The sequence below is a fragment of the Atractosteus spatula genome, chromosome 6 (genome assembly GCF_055471065.1).
Source record: "Atractosteus spatula isolate fAtrSpa1 chromosome 6, fAtrSpa1.hap1, whole genome shotgun sequence".
Lineage (NCBI taxonomy): Eukaryota > Metazoa > Chordata > Actinopteri > Semionotiformes > Lepisosteidae > Atractosteus > Atractosteus spatula.
Window position 1 is genome coordinate 47035344 of NC_142711.1, and position 17866 is coordinate 47053209.

A 17866-nucleotide genomic window follows, 5' to 3' on the forward strand; every position below is an offset into this window, starting at 1 on the left:
CATTTTTGTTTTTAGTGTTCTAGCTGAATTACCCACAAGTTACATTCCTTTTCTTAAATCCCTAATACAAATAATTTGAACAAAGTGCTTTCTTATTCCATCTTGATTTTGTTAAATAAAAATCTCAATCAATTAAAAAAAGATTCTAGTGTTGTTTAAAATTTCCCAGATGTTGCCTTTACTTTTTTATTGTTTGGTTTTTGCATTTACTTTTGTTATTGTTCAAATCATTTTGGTGACACAAAAGGACAGTCCAATAGAAATCATTTTTTAAAAAAGATTTTAAACCTCTCCCTTATGCACATTTTATTTGTTTCTGTAGTTGTTTAGACATTATTTTGCATAGTGGTTCCTTTTCACTTTGTCAGAAAGAGGTCGATACCTGTACTAACTTTCTAAAAGAAAGCTGTAATGCTTTAAGCTGACTAAAAGCTCCACTCAAAGCTCTGGTGTGGAAATTGCTTTACAGACTTCATTATGGTTCACAAGGGATTAGAACTGTGATGACTTAATGAGCCTGAGAGTCGTGTTCATCTCAGATGCTGCCCCACCCACATGTTCTGACTCTATTAAACATAACTTTCTCTTTGCCTTCTGTTACCTAAGACAAGGTTTTTTTTTTCTTGGCAGGAGTAATGTAAAAGCCTACTCAAACTAAATTTGCATATGCAAAGACGTCGGTTTGAATTGTACTGTCTTGTCACATAAAAATAAACATCAGCCTAAGGCAGTCTGTAAAGGACAACTGGCCTGCTATAGTGCAGCTAAACTTTTCAGCATTTTAAGACATAGGACAAAGGGAATGACAGCTGTTGTCAATTATCCACACCTTTGTTAAAACCAGGAGACTGGATATGCATAAATGTTATTTGGGCATGTGTCAGTTTGCTTACTTTATAGAACATCTAACATTACAAATTTGCCCTCTTACAATGCAGTAGAGAGCTGTCAGGGGTGCAGGGTATAATTTGCTGAGCTAGCCCAGGGTTGTGGGTAAGTACGTTCTCTGGGCTAACTTGAGGTTGACTGTATATAAAGAAGTCAGTATTCCTGATAGTGCACTTGTTTCATGTGAAAAGCTTGTATTCTTTTTATCTCTGGTACAGAAGATTGGAAGTCAGGGATGAATTGCATTGAGCTATTCACATTTTTCACAAATACCCCAAAAATACTGTAGCAGCATGTTGCAGCTCGCTTTATAGGAACTACAGTTGTTCCCTTAAAGGGGCTGATTATGGAAATACTTTACAGCAAAACCATACTAAAGCATTTTTGTTTATAAATATAAGATAAGACTCAATGGAGCAAGCATAGAACTGAAAAGTGTTTTTCTTTATATTATACACTACTTATGAACAATACATACTTGTTTTCTCTGTGTTAAAATATGATCTAAACCCTGAAGAGTACTTGTGTGGTTATTCTTCTGAAACCTGGTTATGTTTGAAAGTCACCAATGTGTACTTTTTTCATGGTGGAATTTACTGAGAATAAAATATGGGCTTTTTAAAATTACAAGACACAAAAGCTTCCCTTTGAGTTTTTATGAATGGATATAGTAATATAGAGTCCATATTTATAGAAGACTAAAAGAAGATAAATAGCTCCTAACCCTGAGAAGGCTTTTTCCATTCAGAGAGCTTTTCACCCTAACAGTTGTAAATATTCTATGTATAACTAATGAAATTAAAAGCTTAAAAACAGAAGAAGGTGGTTGGTAAGCCAAAGGCTGTACATTTGCTCTTCAGCTTTTGTTTAGTCTTTTCCCAGTTTTACAATTTTTACATCGATACAGTTCATCAGCAAAAGAGAAGATTGTCCAGATTAGGGGCAAAAATGTCTGTGGCTGCAGTTTATCTTTGTCTATAAGTAGAATGAATGGCCAAGGCTGAAAAAAGCAAACTTGAAAGAAAGCATTAAGCTCATATTTATCTGCATACAATTTTATTTTCATGTAATGCTGAGTTTTACAATGAATGATTTCACTTTGGATGCTGTAAGGCATTTTTGTAACCTTTTGAAGAGGTAATTGCAATAGATTATAACACATTTAATGTATTATTATAAAGCAGTATTAATGTACAATGGCATGTCTAGTCAGTGTGAAAAAACAAGAAATTTATATATTTATATATGTATATATAGCATTGGCAAACTATCACTTTTTTAAACAGCAGGGAACACTACCTCAGTTATTTGCCGAAAAGTCAAATATTAAACACTCAAAAATACCATAGAAACAATGAGTAATTATCAGTTCTATTAGTCAACTTCAGAATATTCATGTCATCAATCAATAAGCATAGGACAAGCCATAAAAGTATGTTCTAAAACAGCCACACAAAAATCTTGTACAAACCAGGTTCAACAGTTTAGGAGATCTGAAGTTCAGATTTCTGCTGCCAGCAATTTGTTACTGAATTAAGGAACACTGACTCAGAATTAATTGTTGAGGGCTTAGGATGAGAAGATCTTGCAGATTTTGGGGTGCTAGGTGATTTTAAGATTTTAGTGTGCTGGAAAATACAGCATTGCAGCAGTCAGTTCTACATATAAAAATGTGATAAAAAGTTTAGGGGCTTAATGTTGGTGAGCTCAAATATTTTTAGAGCGAAAATAGCCTCATAGCTCTTAGGCCTTGGGTTTGATTCTCACCTGGTGGTGTGTTCTAGAGTCTGCTTGTGACTCTTGTGTGTCCATGTGAGGTTTCTCCTGGCGGTGCGGTTTCCTCTCACCTTCCAAAAACACGGAGGCCTGTCTTGTGTCTCTGAATTGTCCATACTGTATGTTTGATTTCTCATCTTCTTTTCAGACATATGAAGATTCATGATAAGGACCCAAGCAGTGTGGTGCCCTCCAGTCCACCCTCCCCTACAAAGAGAAGGAGACTGTCAACAAAGAGGAAACTCAGCCAAGAGGGCGATACAGAGAAGCCAGAGGATCCACCCAGCAAAAGGGTAGGCTTCTCGGCCTACAGAGGAGTGGCACAGAGCCACAGCCTTTTCAGCCGAGGAAGAAAGAAGGGAGTTCTTCCTTTATTCTTCTTCCTTTACTCCTTCATTGGAATCCTTGAATCACCCTTGAATTTTGACTGACAGCTATCATGTGACCAACTATGCTCTAACATGGTGATTTTCAAAGCCTTTTTGCTCCTGATCAAAACCTTCTGAAAGACGCTGCAAAACTTTAAATGTGAATAACCTGCAAGAAAAAATTGAAATAAGAAAAGTTTTAGGTGATTCAAAAAAGGTGGAGCAGATTTTATACTGGAGCGATAACTGTAGAAGTCATTCCTTTTTTCGGTTTAGGCCAACTGATATTAATACCTCCTAACGGTTTGAGAGGTTTAATAACAAACAACCATCCCAAAAGGCTTCCAAGTTCTTCTGATATATATTAAGGTTTTCAAAACTCTTTGGTTTTCCAATTTTTTTTTCATATGTTAAAGAATACCCCTTCTCAAAAGCTTTTTGAGAATTTGAACCTGATTGTGTTCTTTTTTGCATCTCTGCTCCCTTTCCATTATTTATCAGGAGTCTCCCTTATTTTGGTTCCTTTTCCTGGACAGGTCGATGGACGGGTTATCTCCCCACAATCTAGATCTTTAGTTACAGATTTCCTCTAAGGTCTCCTTTTATTGAGAAACCTCACTCCTGACAGTTGTAACTGTGCACCTCTTTATATGTAGTTTCCCTGGACTGACAATGTGATGCAGTACAGCACAACAAGTAAAGGGGGCAGTTTGGAAAGCCTAGCTGCTAGTATGCTAAAAGAGGGTTGTGTGCTCGCGCCCACAGGCGTCAGAAGAGAGCCCAGGAGACGAGCAGGACACTAAAGTAGAGGAGGACCTACTGCACTGCCCCATCTGCTTCAAGACGTTCATATGCAAATATGGGCTGGAGACCCACATGGAGACTCATCCAGACACCACTCTCAGGTACCGCCCTGCTCAGTCAGGCCGTTGTGTGTGTGTGGACACAGGGGCACTTGGTTTGTTTCACTCGGAGTTCTGCGTGTTGTACCTAAACCTGAAAACTCACCTGGTGTTTCACATGAACATTACATTTGGAGCAAGCAAATGGGTAGTTTGATTTCTCACTTTAGACATGAACAATAATTCAAGCTCTGGCGATTATACTCTGCCCCAAGTTTTTGTTTTTGTTTTTGTGTTGTTTTGTTATTGCTGTCCCCCCCCCCCCCACTAATTTAATTAACTGTTAATTCCACCCTATCCATTTCTTCCCTCCACAGTCTCGTGAGTTGAGAAATTAGTGAATGGGTGTAATGTTGGCTAGACATGTCTCTACACATTTCAAATTTGCATTGACCTGCTTGGTGCTTTTCCTGAAACCCAAATGCTAACGGCTGTCATCTGTAGTTTCATGCATAAAAAACTGTCTCAGGGCACTGCATCATTTTTCTGTTACACAGTAGTCATAACAAAGCCAAGAAGAGTTGAAAAGCTTATATCAGAAGGTTACCTCAAAATGCATAATCAAAGGTGAGATGGATGGGATTTTCTACAAATTGGAAAAAAAAAACATTTTATTTTAAACCTAAAATGGTTTATGTAAAGCAAGAGGTATCAGTTTCCACTATATCATAATTCACATTTTTTTCCCTGTTAGGTTTTTCTTTGTGTTGGGCAATACATTTCACTCTTTCTCTCGTTCACAAAAACACTGTCTAGTACTCACTAATCTGCCTTTTGTTACAAAATATTTGGTGCTCAAGGACATACAGCCTGATTAATGTGAACAAAAAGTGAAACAAGCTTTCCTTCAGTGTGAACTTTGTTTCTCTGTTTTAGGTATTCAGTTTAGTAGTTTGAAGCTTTGTTTGCTAGCTAGGTATTCAAAGGCATTTCTAGAAATCGTTAGGAACACAGGCAGTGGTTGGTATAGTGGCAGTATTTCCTAACAGATTATTTGATATCACTTACAGGAGAAAGTCAGAATAAACAAACTTAGCTGCTCTGTGCTATTGTTGAGCAGTTCACAATTTCTACACATTTTTTGTCTTGATAAGTAATGTACAAAGTTAAATGGGCTAATTAACTGACTTACAGTAAGCAATAGTGTTCTCCTATGGATAATTAAGTACTCTTAACGCAATGATAAAAGGTAGTAATAACAGCCACTTTTCTAGACCCTGGGCAAGTTTTAAGATGTTACCTGTGAGGTAATAGGAATTTGTGAGTAGGAAGCCATCATATGAAATTTTACATTCCGAACAGTTTTGCCCTTTTAGGCCAAAAGATAGGTGTCTAGGTATATCAAATGTTAAACCGCAGGTCTGAAATATCAGTTATTCTTTCTTAAAGTACAAGACACTTATTACTATGTCAACCCCACTAGAGTCATGCATTGCAACTCCACTATACAGTAAATAAGGTAGAGAAGGGGGAAATTACTTCTTCGGTTTAATTAAGGGGGAATTTAGGTGGGTGAACCAAGAGTTATTTTTTAGCCCAGGACTACAAACCCAGCACTTACAAACAATACTGCAGATCTTCAATGGCCAAATAATCAAGACCTCAGTTTAACATTTCAACCGAATGAGAGAACCTCCCAGAGCACATTGCAGCCTGTCACCTTCCTGTCACTGTTTTGTTCTTGAAACCTCTGGTTCAGATGAAAGAGTGCCACCTCCTGTTCTACCAAGAACAAGAACACAACCTTTGTATGCTCTATGACAGTGGTTCTCAAACTTTTTGGACCAAGTACCACCCCTAATCCAACCAAAGCATCCAAGTACCACCTACAAGTCATCATCTCATAGGAACCCCAGAAATTCTCAATGACCAACATGAGCGTGCGTGCACACACACTCACACATACATATAATACATATTATAATAATAAACTTTATTTGATATAGCACCTTTAAAGGTGGCTTCTCAAAGTGTTTTACAGAAAAAAAAACATTAACAACAACTAATACAAAAGCACCATTTCAGTGAGAGGGGTGAGCCTGTTTAGTTGAGCAAAGCAGATGTGAATTAATTTTTCGAGCCTTGATACAATTCACAACAGAGTCTAACAGATATTAAATCGTCAGGCATTTTCTTGACGGCAAAGGTCTCGCGGTGGATGTTGTAATGCGTACATTAATTTCTGGAGCAACCTCTCTAATTCGTGCAACTACACCGTTATGTCGGCTTGTCATTGCTCTAGCACCGTCTGCACAAACTATCCAGTCGAGGCCATTCTCTTCGATAAATTCATTCAGAAGCTGAAATATGTGCTCTCCTGTAGTTCCTGTTGGTAGCGGCTTACAGAACAGAAAGTCCTCATGGGACGTACCCTCAAACTCGTATCTAACGTAAACGAGCAAATTGGCCAAATCGACTACAGACTCATCTAATTGCAGTGAAAAACATCTGCTCATCTTAACGCGCTCTATCAGTGTACTTTTGATATAATCCTTCATTTCAATAATGCTATGAATGACTGTGTCTTTCAGGGGGAGGGGGGCAGCAGGTCGAGCTGTTTAGCAGCTTTTTCTCTACACATAATACGTGTCAGCTCTTTTGCCAACGGTAAATAAGGTTCTTCAAAAATAGTGTAGCTTACCTGCTTTAGCAATCCGCAAGCTTGCATTTTTCCGCGTTTCTGTTTTTATTTCCGTATTTATTTAAAGTTTTTATTTCATGCGCATGGGAGCGAAACACAGAGACGCTTGGTGTATTTTTCTCAAATTAGAACAGTTCTTAAATATTTTTCTGTTATCACGCTTTCGTGTGCTCACAAGTGTACCTGCGTTCGTAGCACGTATTTCTATGCATTCCTGTGTTTACAACGTTGGCATTGTTCCAAAATCACGCACATTCTCCTTTCTCCTTATTTGCTGGAGATACAGTAGCTTTTTTTAAATACAATTGGTCACTTGCGTCCGTAGCACGCATTCCTATAGAGTGGTATAGAATTACAGAGTATCTCTTGTGTCCACTGAAGTATTAGCGCGCACTGTATCGTAGTACGTAGGCTGCGTATTCGACACGTATTAAAATACAAAATATGAAAACCCGTCCCGATTTTTCAGCGCACACGACACAGTTCCAGGGTCATTTGGCGTACCACCTGGCGGCACTCCACGTACCACTGCCGGTACACGTACCACAGTTTGAGAACCACTTCTCTATGACACTCGTTTCTATAAAGCAATGTCATAAGTGCAAGTAGTTTTTGAGCAGTTATCCCTTCTTCATGTATTCAAGGAATTCAAGGAATTATAAATGGTGTCATATTTCGATGTTGTGTAGGGTAGCAGACGGTATTACCCCCTATTTTGTTCGTGCCTGAAAATGCAGGAATCACACAGCCCATGGAAAAGGCATTTTGAAAGGGTGTTTGGTAATATGTTTACATAAACATTATTCACAGAAGAGACTGACATGGGTTTTAAATAGTCTAACACTATTTTCTATGTATATGACTGGAATGTGGCATTAAATAAGGTCAAGATGTGAGTTTTTTCCTGCAGGGATTTTAAATTATTAGGTTCTGCCTCTGACACCATACCAATCAGCATATGAGACAACAGTCATTTGTTACTTACTGGTTCTTTTTTTAGTGACATTTTTTAACCATTAAAATTCAAGGAAGAAAACATTATCAATTTTTTTTTTCTGCAGACAGGATGACCTGCCGTCTTTGGATAAAAATACTTCAGTGTAGGGTGGCACGGTGGCACAGTGGTTAGCATTGCTGCCTAGCAGCGCTGGGGCCCTGGGTTCAGTTCCGGCCCTGGGGTGCTGTCTGTGTGGAGTTTGTATGTTCTCCCCGTGTTCACTTGGGTTTCCTCTGGGTGCTCCGGTTTCCTCCCACAGTCCAAAGACGTGCTGGTAGGTTAACTGGCTTTGGTAAATTAGCCTCTGGTGAGAGTGTGTGCGTGTCTGTGTGTGTGTGTACCCTGTGATGGACTGGCATCCTGTCCAGGGTATTTCCTGCCTTGCCCCCTGTGCTTGCCGGGATAGGTTCCGTCTTTCCCTGAACTGGATAAAGCAGTTAAAATTTGGACGGATGCTACAGTACAGTCTTGTTTGTGGGACATTCATTTTTGCTAATCAAGCAAGGATTTATTGAAGATTTAAAAATCCTGAGTTAGAGTAAAGACACTACTCTGTCATGTCTGTCTCAGCCATTAAAAATAAAATTCATTTCCATTTTTATTTTTATTGTTCTGGGCGTGAATTTTTTACCTTTGCCTTTTTTTTTACGCACAAGGGTTTGTTCGCTGGTGAAACGACGTCTTGCTGCGAGCAGACAGTCGTGCTCTTTGTGTGGGTTCTGCCTTGTGCCGAAGAGGCCTGAATCGCGGTGCTTGTTTGGTGAATAGTGGGAAAGGGAGGAAGGGGGTGGGAGCTGAAGTGGTATTAAAGGAAGCTTTCCAGCAGCAGACGTCTGGGACTGATGAGTCCAGCTGCTCGTCGTCTGGTGACTGGCCCTGGAGATGGATAGCAAGCTGCAGAATGACTTGATACAGCCTCTCCCAGCTCTGTTTGACTGAGCTTTGATTCAGTTTTAAACTCGCTGAAAATACAGAGAGAACGACTTTGCTTGAGTGAGCAAAACCACAGCAATAGTTCGCCATCTCCTGATTCCACTAACTATTTATTGTGCAAAAAACACATTTAGCTTGACTTTTTCTTTTGCATCATCTTGTACAAACCAGATGTGTGCTGTTTTGCTGGTCCTGTGCCAGAGTCACAAATATTCCAGCATCTGTCTGATGCAGTGGCAGAAAGTAGATGAGAAAATATCCGGCTCTGACAAAATAGCATAGAAAGAATTTTTGTTTGCAAAACCGAAGTCCTACCATCTCTGTGAAAGTGCCTGTCTTGAATCCACTCGGTAGCTTTCAGGAATCAAAACTAGAAATGGAGATCCTTGCTACAGTATGTTGAGAACAAGAGCTGTATTTTCTGCCTTGTTTTTGTTCAGTAATCTGGCTTTTCACAGCTGATGTTAAACCTGTTGTTAATTGGAAGTGGCAGGTCTGACTGAGGTGGCTTAATCCTGTGAGGGCTCAGGAGCCTGATGGTGTAACTGCTACCTACTGCTGCAGAGCAGGATTTACAATGACCTCCATTGTCCTCCAAGTGAAGCACAGAGACAAGGTGCTGCACTGTTTAAAATGTAGCTTTTGGGGAAGTGTCTCACTGTGCTTTAGGTGGTGGGAAAAGTCCGGCCTTGCCTGTTGAGAAGCAGTAGCCGGCATCGTGGTGCTCATTGTGACTGGAAGGTGATTTCAAGGCTCTGTATTTCATGGGAATTCCAAAAGCCCCTCAGGTGGTGGGCTTCGTATTTAACAGCGCACAAAAATCTGCTATATTTTGTCAAGGGGGAGAACTCTGAGCTCCAAAATCAGTAGCAGCCACCAGCTCCCACTAGGAGGTCAGGGAACTAAATGCAGTTGGGTCCCTTGGGAAGCAAAACAGTGATTAGACACAATATTACCTCGGCGAAGTCACAGCAAGTGTCAACTGAGATAAAACAGATTACGGCACTAGAGACACCTATTCATATCCTGTATAAGTGGCGTGGTGATAATAGGAGCATACGTGTCATAAACAATCCACAGTGGTCTCTTTCAGCACTTAATGAATACAAGGTTAGCACTGGCAGGGGTGATAGAATTATTTGAACATCTACATCTTAGAAATGCATTCAGAAAATCTCTTAATATTTTCCAATAAAAATACTTCAGAAGTGTTTGAGCATGGTTTGATAGTTTATATAATCATACTAGAAAAGGACAATGTCCAATACATATGTTTAAGTGGGAAAACAAAACTCTGGAATCACTACAGGCATTTCTAAGAATCTCCCTTAAAACACAGTCATATTCACAAAGGGTGTTCCTTGTCTGGTTCTCACACTTGGCTGCGTTTTTAATTAAAGTAAAGCCTGTCAGTTGCTCTGTTGCTATTCACACAGTGCTTACTTACATTCTTACCAATACTGTCTTAATCTTCCTTAAATTAACTGTTTTATCTTTAATCAAATGAAAGTAAGGTGTGTAGACATGATGTCAGACATTGAGCTGTTTTAATTTGTATGCTTAGAAATGTATGTATACTATTCATTTTAATTTCAAAGAAAATAAATAAAAAGGTGATTTTCAAATTCCATTATTTTAGACTCTGCTCTTCATAGCGAAATGGGGAAGTAGAGCTTAATTCCATGCTGAAACGTAGACTGAAAGAGAAACACCTTCTGGCTGTATGCCGCCTTTTGGTATGAGGAAGGCTTTGCATCTAAAGACATCCCATTCAGCCTAGAGGAGACTCAGCAGCTGAAATGTAACTTTTTTCTTTCTACTTTTTATTTGGAAACGAATCTTTACTTGTTCCTTTTTCAGCTAATGCAGTACCTCCATGGAGAAATATGGTTTAAAGTGCTGAGGAAGAATGAGAATTTATAACATGTAAAAATGTGCTAATAGGTTTATTTGCTTACATTCTTTGCTTTTGAGGTCCTTGGCGGAGTGGAACTGATAGAAGTGACAGTCTGCTTTCTAACGCTTTTTTTAATCATTACTATCAATCAGCTGATGTTTCCAAGAATCCTGCTTTTTTTGAATATGTCATTTCAGACATCATACAAGTGTGTATATGTAGAGGGAAGCCAACACTCTAGTGTTATATTTGGTGAAATAAAAATGTAAAAAGGATCTCATAAAAGTATCTCATTTACGAGTGACAGTCATTTTAGCAAACTTGTATAGCCTAAGAATCTTGTGCATAGAAACAAAGCAGTGGACTGCTGTTATAGAGTACCTTTTTAAAAGTGTTCCCTTCCAGTGATATTCTGTTTTGATGAATTATCAATGCTGTATGCATAGTTTTTAGGAGAATATATTTAATAAAATCTTAAATACTGAGATCACCTATGAACAATTTTATAGGTAAAAAGTTAAAAGTCAGCAAATTGATCATTATAATCTAATGCAGTTTTTGAAATGACTGAAAAATCTGACAAGTATTACATACACTGTGCAAATCAAGGCCTCCTGCTGTAGAGCCTCTGAAAGCAGGACCTCAGTATTAAATGGCAGTAACTCACTTGCATGGGGAAGTGTCCACTGAGTCCGAGCCGGAGCTTGGAGCAGGAGGGCCTGTACCCTGACCGGCTGACCAGCTAACGCTGAGACTCTGTGTCTTCCAGGTGTGACCTCTGTTGCATCTCCTTCCGCACTCACCGCGGCCTGCTCCGCCACAACGCCGTCGTCCACAGGCAGCTGCCCACTGACCCTTCTGGAAAGCCTTTCATCCAGAACAACCCCTCCATTTCCGTGGGCTTCAATGACCTGGCCTTCATCGATTTCTCCTGCCGCAAGTTTCCTCGCATTGCTCAGGTAACTGGTTTCATCTGCATTTCATATGTGACTGTAGTTTATGTACAGTTTATAAATTAAATGGTAAAATGATCTTAGATCTACTGTTAGAGAGGTAGGGTCTATCAGTGTTTCTACTTTATTTCATTTTTTAATTAACATTTTTATCCTGATCTTATTTCTTTGGCTTTATGTGAGTCATTATTTCATCAGTTATTAATTATACTTATTAGTCATTGTTGTACAGTGCCCTGTGAGATATACTGATAAAAGGGGCAAAAGGTATGAAAATCGTGAATAAACTTGGTAGTTGTTCTGTTAATTATCGTGAGTCTTCTGCATCCAGCTAAATTTGTGAAATCCACCATGTAATGGTGGATAAATAGGTTCTTTTAGTCTGCAGTTTAGGCTCCTAGATCGTAGAATAAATAAAATAACTTTTAACATTTATTTGCGTTCTCCTGGCTTTATAACGATGCCGTTTCATTACCTTTAATTGAAGTTAATAGTTTAGTCTAATTTACATTAATGAGCATCTCTTCTTGAGGGTGGTAGCTCTTGCTGTAGTTTTAATTTAGAACTGAATTTAAAATTGTCTCACCCTCTCGAATAATTAGATTACTAAATGATCACTTTCCAATAAATATCTTGGCCTGTTGACATAACCCTGTCGTGACTGTATTGCTCTTCCCCACAGGTGTGGTGCGAGACCAACCTCAGGAGATGCACCAGCAAGTTTCATCGGTTTGTGTGTGAGACCTGCAACAAGGCCTTTCCCCTGCAGTCTGCCCTGGATCTGCACATGCACACCCATAAAGGAGCCGAGGAAGATGAAAACGTCAAGCCCCAAAGGGCTCCAGTGGAAAACCCAGAAAAGAAGAGCTACATGGCATCTCTGGGGCTGCAGCACATCTCCGAGGCCAAGTCAATGAAGGAGGAGGAGGAGGCGGCCTTTGCAGAGCTGGAGAATATCAAAGTCATACGGGTTGAGCCACCCAAGTCTAACCTACCTCAGGAGGCCAGCTGTATCACTGGGTTGAACCTCCCTCTCCTTGATCCCACCTCTCTCACTAGTTTCTCTCAGGTGACCCAGAAAAACAGTTTAAAATTTCTCTCCCTCCAGCCCTTCCAGAAGGGATTCATCATTCAGCCGGACAGTAGTGTCGTAGTAAAACCTATCTGCGGTGAGACCGGTGTTGAATTAGCTGACATCCAGCAGATTCTTAAGATGGCTTCATCTGCACCACAACAGATCACTCTTCCTCCTCTTTCTAAAGCCCCCTGCACTCCCACCCAGTCTGTCTACAAGCGGATGCCTCCTCTGAAGCCAAAGCCCCTGGTTACACCCCGCACCACAGTGGCCACATCTACCCCACCCCCACTTATGAGTGCCCAGCAGGCCTCACCAGGCTGTATCAGTCCCAGCCTTCCACCTCCCCCCAACCAGCTCCTTAAATCGCCCGATGAGTCCTCCTCCAGCAGCCAGAGTTCAGGGAGGGAATCTGTTAGCTCCCAGGAGTTAAAAGCAGATCAGGCGGACACAAAGACTCAGCTTGAACAAGAAGGCATCATCGATGCACTGATGACCATGGAGAGCGAGCAAAAGATCAAACAGGAGATGAGCGAGGAAAAGGATGCAGGCAGCAGTGAGGCTGGTGGGAAGAAGGGTGGGCGGAAGGGGCTCTACCCATGCCGATTCTGCAACCAGGTCTTTGCCTTCTCTGGTGTCCTGCAAGCTCATATCCGCTATCACCTGGGGATTTCGCCCTATCAGTGCAATATCTGCGACTACATTGCCCCAGATAAGGCCACCCTCATCCGCCACTTGCGTACACACAGCGGTGAGAGGCCCTACGTCTGCCGTGTCTGTCACTACCCCTTCACCGTGAAGGCCAACTGTGAGCGGCATCTCCGCAAGAAGCACATGAAGGCTACACGCAAGGAGATTGAAAAGAATATCGAATATGTGTCCAGCACTGCCTCCGACTTGCTGGATGCCACAGAAACAGTTTGCCGCTACTGTGGGGAAGACCTCAAGAATTATCGGGCACTGCAGATCCATATGAGGACCCACAACGGCTGCCAGAAAAAGCCCTTTGAATGTCGGCAGTGTGGTGCTGCCTTTCTTGCCAAGAGGAACTGCATCCATCACCTTCTCAAGCAGCACCCACAGGTACAGGAAAAGGAAATAGAGGACCAAATTGCCACCCTTATCCCTAGCACCAGCAAGGTAGGTGGTTCTCCCCAACCTAGCTCACTCCATCAAAATGGGCTTCTTCCTGTAGTCCCTCACATCATCAAATCGGAAACCCTGAGCTTCTACTCACCTGAATTGGACCAGCCTTTGGATTTCTCCAGCAAGAGCCGGAATACCAGTACCATGGCTGTCAAACTGGAGGGTCTCCATGCACCCCAGCTTTCACAGTATGAATGTTCCATGGAGCCCATTGACCTCTCTATTCCCAAGAACTCTGAGAAGAAAAAGGAAGTCCTGCCTGTTGAGATCAAGAAAGAGCAGCCATCTCCAAGTTCCGACCTCCCTCATTCATCAGGCTTCCCAGGCAAATCTGATGTGGACAAACCAGTAGAGGAGAAACAATACCCAGCCTTACAAGCCCCGTTTCAGCTTGCCCTCACTGTAGCTCCTGCAGCAGCTCTCAATAGTTCCTCTGTACTCCGGCCCATCAGGCCAAAACCACCATTGCCAAAACTGTCTGCAGCAAAGGAACTGCCCCCCTTGGCTTCAATTGCTCAGATCATCTCCTCTGTGTCATCTGCTCCAGCTCTCCTAAAGAGAGAAGCTCCTCCCAGCAGTGGCACTGTGGGACCAGAGAAGAGTGCCAACCTGAAGGGGCTCCTCTCAAGTCCCCAGGTGGACTCTGAGCCAGCCACTGAGTCCAGGGCCACAGCCGAGGAAAATCTGGAGGCTTCCATGGACGAGGCGTCACCAGGCGTCTCCAAGAAAAAATGCAAGAAGAAACCAACCAGGAGCAAGGAGGGCCTCAACAATATCACCGGTGGCGGTGGGATTGACTTGGAATCCAGCGGAGAATTTGCCAGCATTGAAAAGATGCTTGCCACAACTGATGCCAACAAGTTCAGTCCCTACCTGCAGTCAAGCCCTGCCAGCGTAAAGGAGGAGGGAGAGCGGAGCCCCACTAGTGAGGATGAGAAGGAGACCCAGGAGGACAGGCAAATGAAAGGGAAGAAGAACGCTTACGCCAACTCCTTGCAGAAGATGACATGTCCCTTCTGCCCTAGAGTGTTTCCATGGGCCAGCTCATTGCAGCGCCACATGCTGACTCACACGGGTAAGTTGTGGACTGTAAAAGCGCCACCAGAGTATAATTAACAAAGCAACAATGTTAAAATAACAGCACAAGCGTCAGAGATATGATGATAATGGAAGCCGTAAAGGTTCATTCCATGCTGAAAGGTAAAGAGAAGAAACACTACATTTCGGCTGTGGTGCCTTCTTCAGGTGTCAACATAGCCAAAAATAGTGTTTGTTTTCTTTTCTTTACCTTTCAGCATGGAATAAACCTTTACCTGTACCTTTGCAGCCTGCACATGCTGACGTAGATCCCTACCCGATATGATAATGACCACTTGAAGGTGCCCTATCCTTTCATGAGGTTACCTGATTTCAGTACCTATAAAGGATATTAATGACAACATTTACTGAACACTCCATCGTCCCAGTGAGCAGAAATAAACACTTATAATACTTATATATCTGATAGGATCAGTATTAAGCACTAAGCTATACCCTTTACTTCAGTGTGCATTATCAGAGTGAAAGTCAAAGTGGAACTTATGGTACTGCACTTGGCTCAGGTACAGAGGTGACTAAGCATTTTAGCACTCCTGATAGCAGTGTCGATGATTGTACTTCTCAAGACAGAGGCCTTTGTGTATTTATCAATCATTCAATATTATGGTCCAGAACAGGATGTGAAAAACACACAAGGACACTGACACAAGTAATTTTATTTTCCAAGGGTTAACAAAAGGACTTAGAAAGCTGGGACTTGTTTTTAAGTCATGTGGTTGAATTTCTTCAAACAGGAAACCTCTTAAGTACCTAGTCAGAAGCTGATAGGATTACTTAGATTGTAGGATGCTAGTGAGAGCTCTGATGAACTAAAAGGCCTGTTTTATCGTAGGTTTCTCTTGTGGTCAAGTAGATAATAGCTGGAATGCCATTATTTTTCTCACCTCATCTAAGTGCTAGAAGGCACTGCTATTATCTGTTAGCATGTGATATGTACAAGATATTTTATGTTAGATGCTCTATCTTTAAGGTGCGTCATAAACTGTAGTACCCAGACATAAATTGTACCCCTTGGTACTTCACATGTCTGTGACCGTTGAGCCAAGTATAAATCATTAACCTGAGAAAGAACTGATACATTATCTCTGGTGTGTTCAAAGTTCACAGCATCCCAGTGAACTTTGTTGCTGTGTTTATAGGTAGCAGATACAAGGCAAAACCCTCCTATACAATAGCTAACTAATATAAAAATAGTTCATACTCACTCAGTTGCAGTTTTGTAATTAGATCTAATGTTTCTAAAAGGTGGGAGATGATCTTGTCTTCATTAGTTTCATGAAGCTTTTTCACACTGTTCATTAAGAAAAGCTCCTTGTCATTATCTCCTGGGCCTTTATTAAGCAGATTTTCCAAACTGGGCTACTCCTGCTAGTTCAGCTAGTAAAGGTTCAAGTCTTTGAGCTCACCAGGAATATGTAAACCTGCAGGCCATTGAGGGCCAGATCACTTCTTCAATGGATGCCAGCACTTTCATAATGCACACTGGAGCTTAACGTTTGGAGAAACCGATTGACCTGACAGTACGTAAATTAAATCATGAAAACTGATTAATTGAATTTAAAAATGTTGGCTCTTGGAAGCACTATGGATAAAGGCTATGCCTTTTACATATCTTTTTGCAGGTGAATTCAAATTTCAAAAAGAGCAGACAAAACCCACACAGCACTTTCACACGATCTGAATCTCCTGAAAGCATTAAACTTGACTAGTTCAGCCTATGTCAGTGCAGCAATAATAACATTGTGTTTCATAGCAGAAAAAGGTAATTCAGGCATCCTCTGCAGTGTGGACATAGTTGTAAATGTATTTATTAGCAATAATGTGTTCCTTAAACAAATATGATACTAAGCAAGTTGGAACAGGCCATTGAGAAACTCACAAGCTGTGCCTTTGCTCCAGGTCAGAAACCATACCCCTGCCCAAAATGTGATGCCTTTTTTTCAACCAAGTCCAACTGTGAGCGCCATCTACTGCGTAAACATGGAGTTGCCAATCGTACCCTGAGACGAAATGGTACCATCCCAAAATCCAAGACAGGGGATGAAGGATCACATGAAAGTGGAGGTAAGTACGACGGCTGTTTTTTTTTCCCGTTTCTCAGCAGAAAAAAAAATTACCATCACAAATCACACAACGTCATCTGGCCTAAATGAATCACTGCCTTGCCACTCCTTAAGGATGTGGGTAGGGTGTAATCTTCTGAATTCTCACAGTGTCTTCTTGTGTAGCTGTGCAAAAAGTTGGCGCAAGTTCATTCTCATCCAAATGTTGCACCAAAAGACAAACGTTAATCGCTGGAATGGAGGTACCTAATTCCTCTCTAAACAAATTGAAGCATACTTAAAAAGATCCGGTCAGCATTTCATATTGAACTTTTGCATTTGTAATCAGTGTCAGACTATAGAATGTATGACTTTGAAGGTCAGGCCCGTCTCACCTGAGCATGCCTCTCTCTGAAACTCCTTAGACGAGTAGTTCAACAAGGTCTTTCACAGTCCGGAAAAAAAGCTGTGATTTCTGCTATCGTAATAAATCTTAATAAAATTGGCTGTGAATATCTATAGATGACCTTTGTAATTTGAGAAGACATTGTCAGATCCTGTCTTCTACAATTGTGTGCTGCCCTCTAGTGGGTTGTATGGGGTACCATTATGAGATTTATGCAGTATGTCCAGGGCAAAGGATTATGGCCTATCAGTCTCTGGTGTGCTATCAGAAATTGTTTGTGTTTGATGAATATAGATAAATCTTTATAGCGGAACTGTAGGTGGTACCTGGTGTAAAGTAGTTGAAGGTGCATTTTTCATTTTTCAGAAACCCAGTTAAGGTAGTTCAGTTGAAATATTCATTACTCCGTGGTAAAATGCTTTCAATTTACGTTTTCTTCTCCATATTAGTTACAGATCTTATATAATGGATATGAATGATAGAATGGAATCACTCAAGCACCTGAAACTTTTGAAAAGCTTTCTCTTACTTTTGACTGGGCATCACTTGATTGATATCGCTTTAAAATTTCTTAAACATTTCAATAATTATAAAAAATGGACAACCGTCAATCGAAGGAAGTTCTGTGACACACCAGCCTGAAAAAGGAAGTGTACATAAAGGTGACTTCTGCAGCTTGTCCCCTTTTGCATAACTCCAAGCTGAGACTTATTTGTTGTTTGTTTGTATTTGTTTGTTGTTTCA

At 41.0% G+C, this 17866-nt stretch overlaps 1 protein-coding gene across 3 annotated transcripts in view; it reads left to right on the forward strand.

Moving 5' to 3' along the window:
• The window catches only part of LOC148832965 (ras-responsive element-binding protein 1-like), a 73895-nt gene that overhangs the window by 51441 nt on the left and 4588 nt on the right, over positions 1–17866 (forward strand). For all 3 annotated transcript variants that reach the window (XM_088918310.1, XM_088918311.1, XM_088918312.1), the window contains 5 exons: positions 2813–2957; positions 3798–3937; positions 11172–11361; positions 12038–14651; positions 16574–16738. In XM_088918310.1, the coding sequence (XP_088774436.1) occupies positions 2813–2957; positions 3798–3937; positions 11172–11361; positions 12038–14651; positions 16574–16738 (3254 nt within the window). The remainder of the gene's footprint in view (positions 1–2812; positions 2958–3797; positions 3938–11171; positions 11362–12037; positions 14652–16573; positions 16739–17866) is intronic.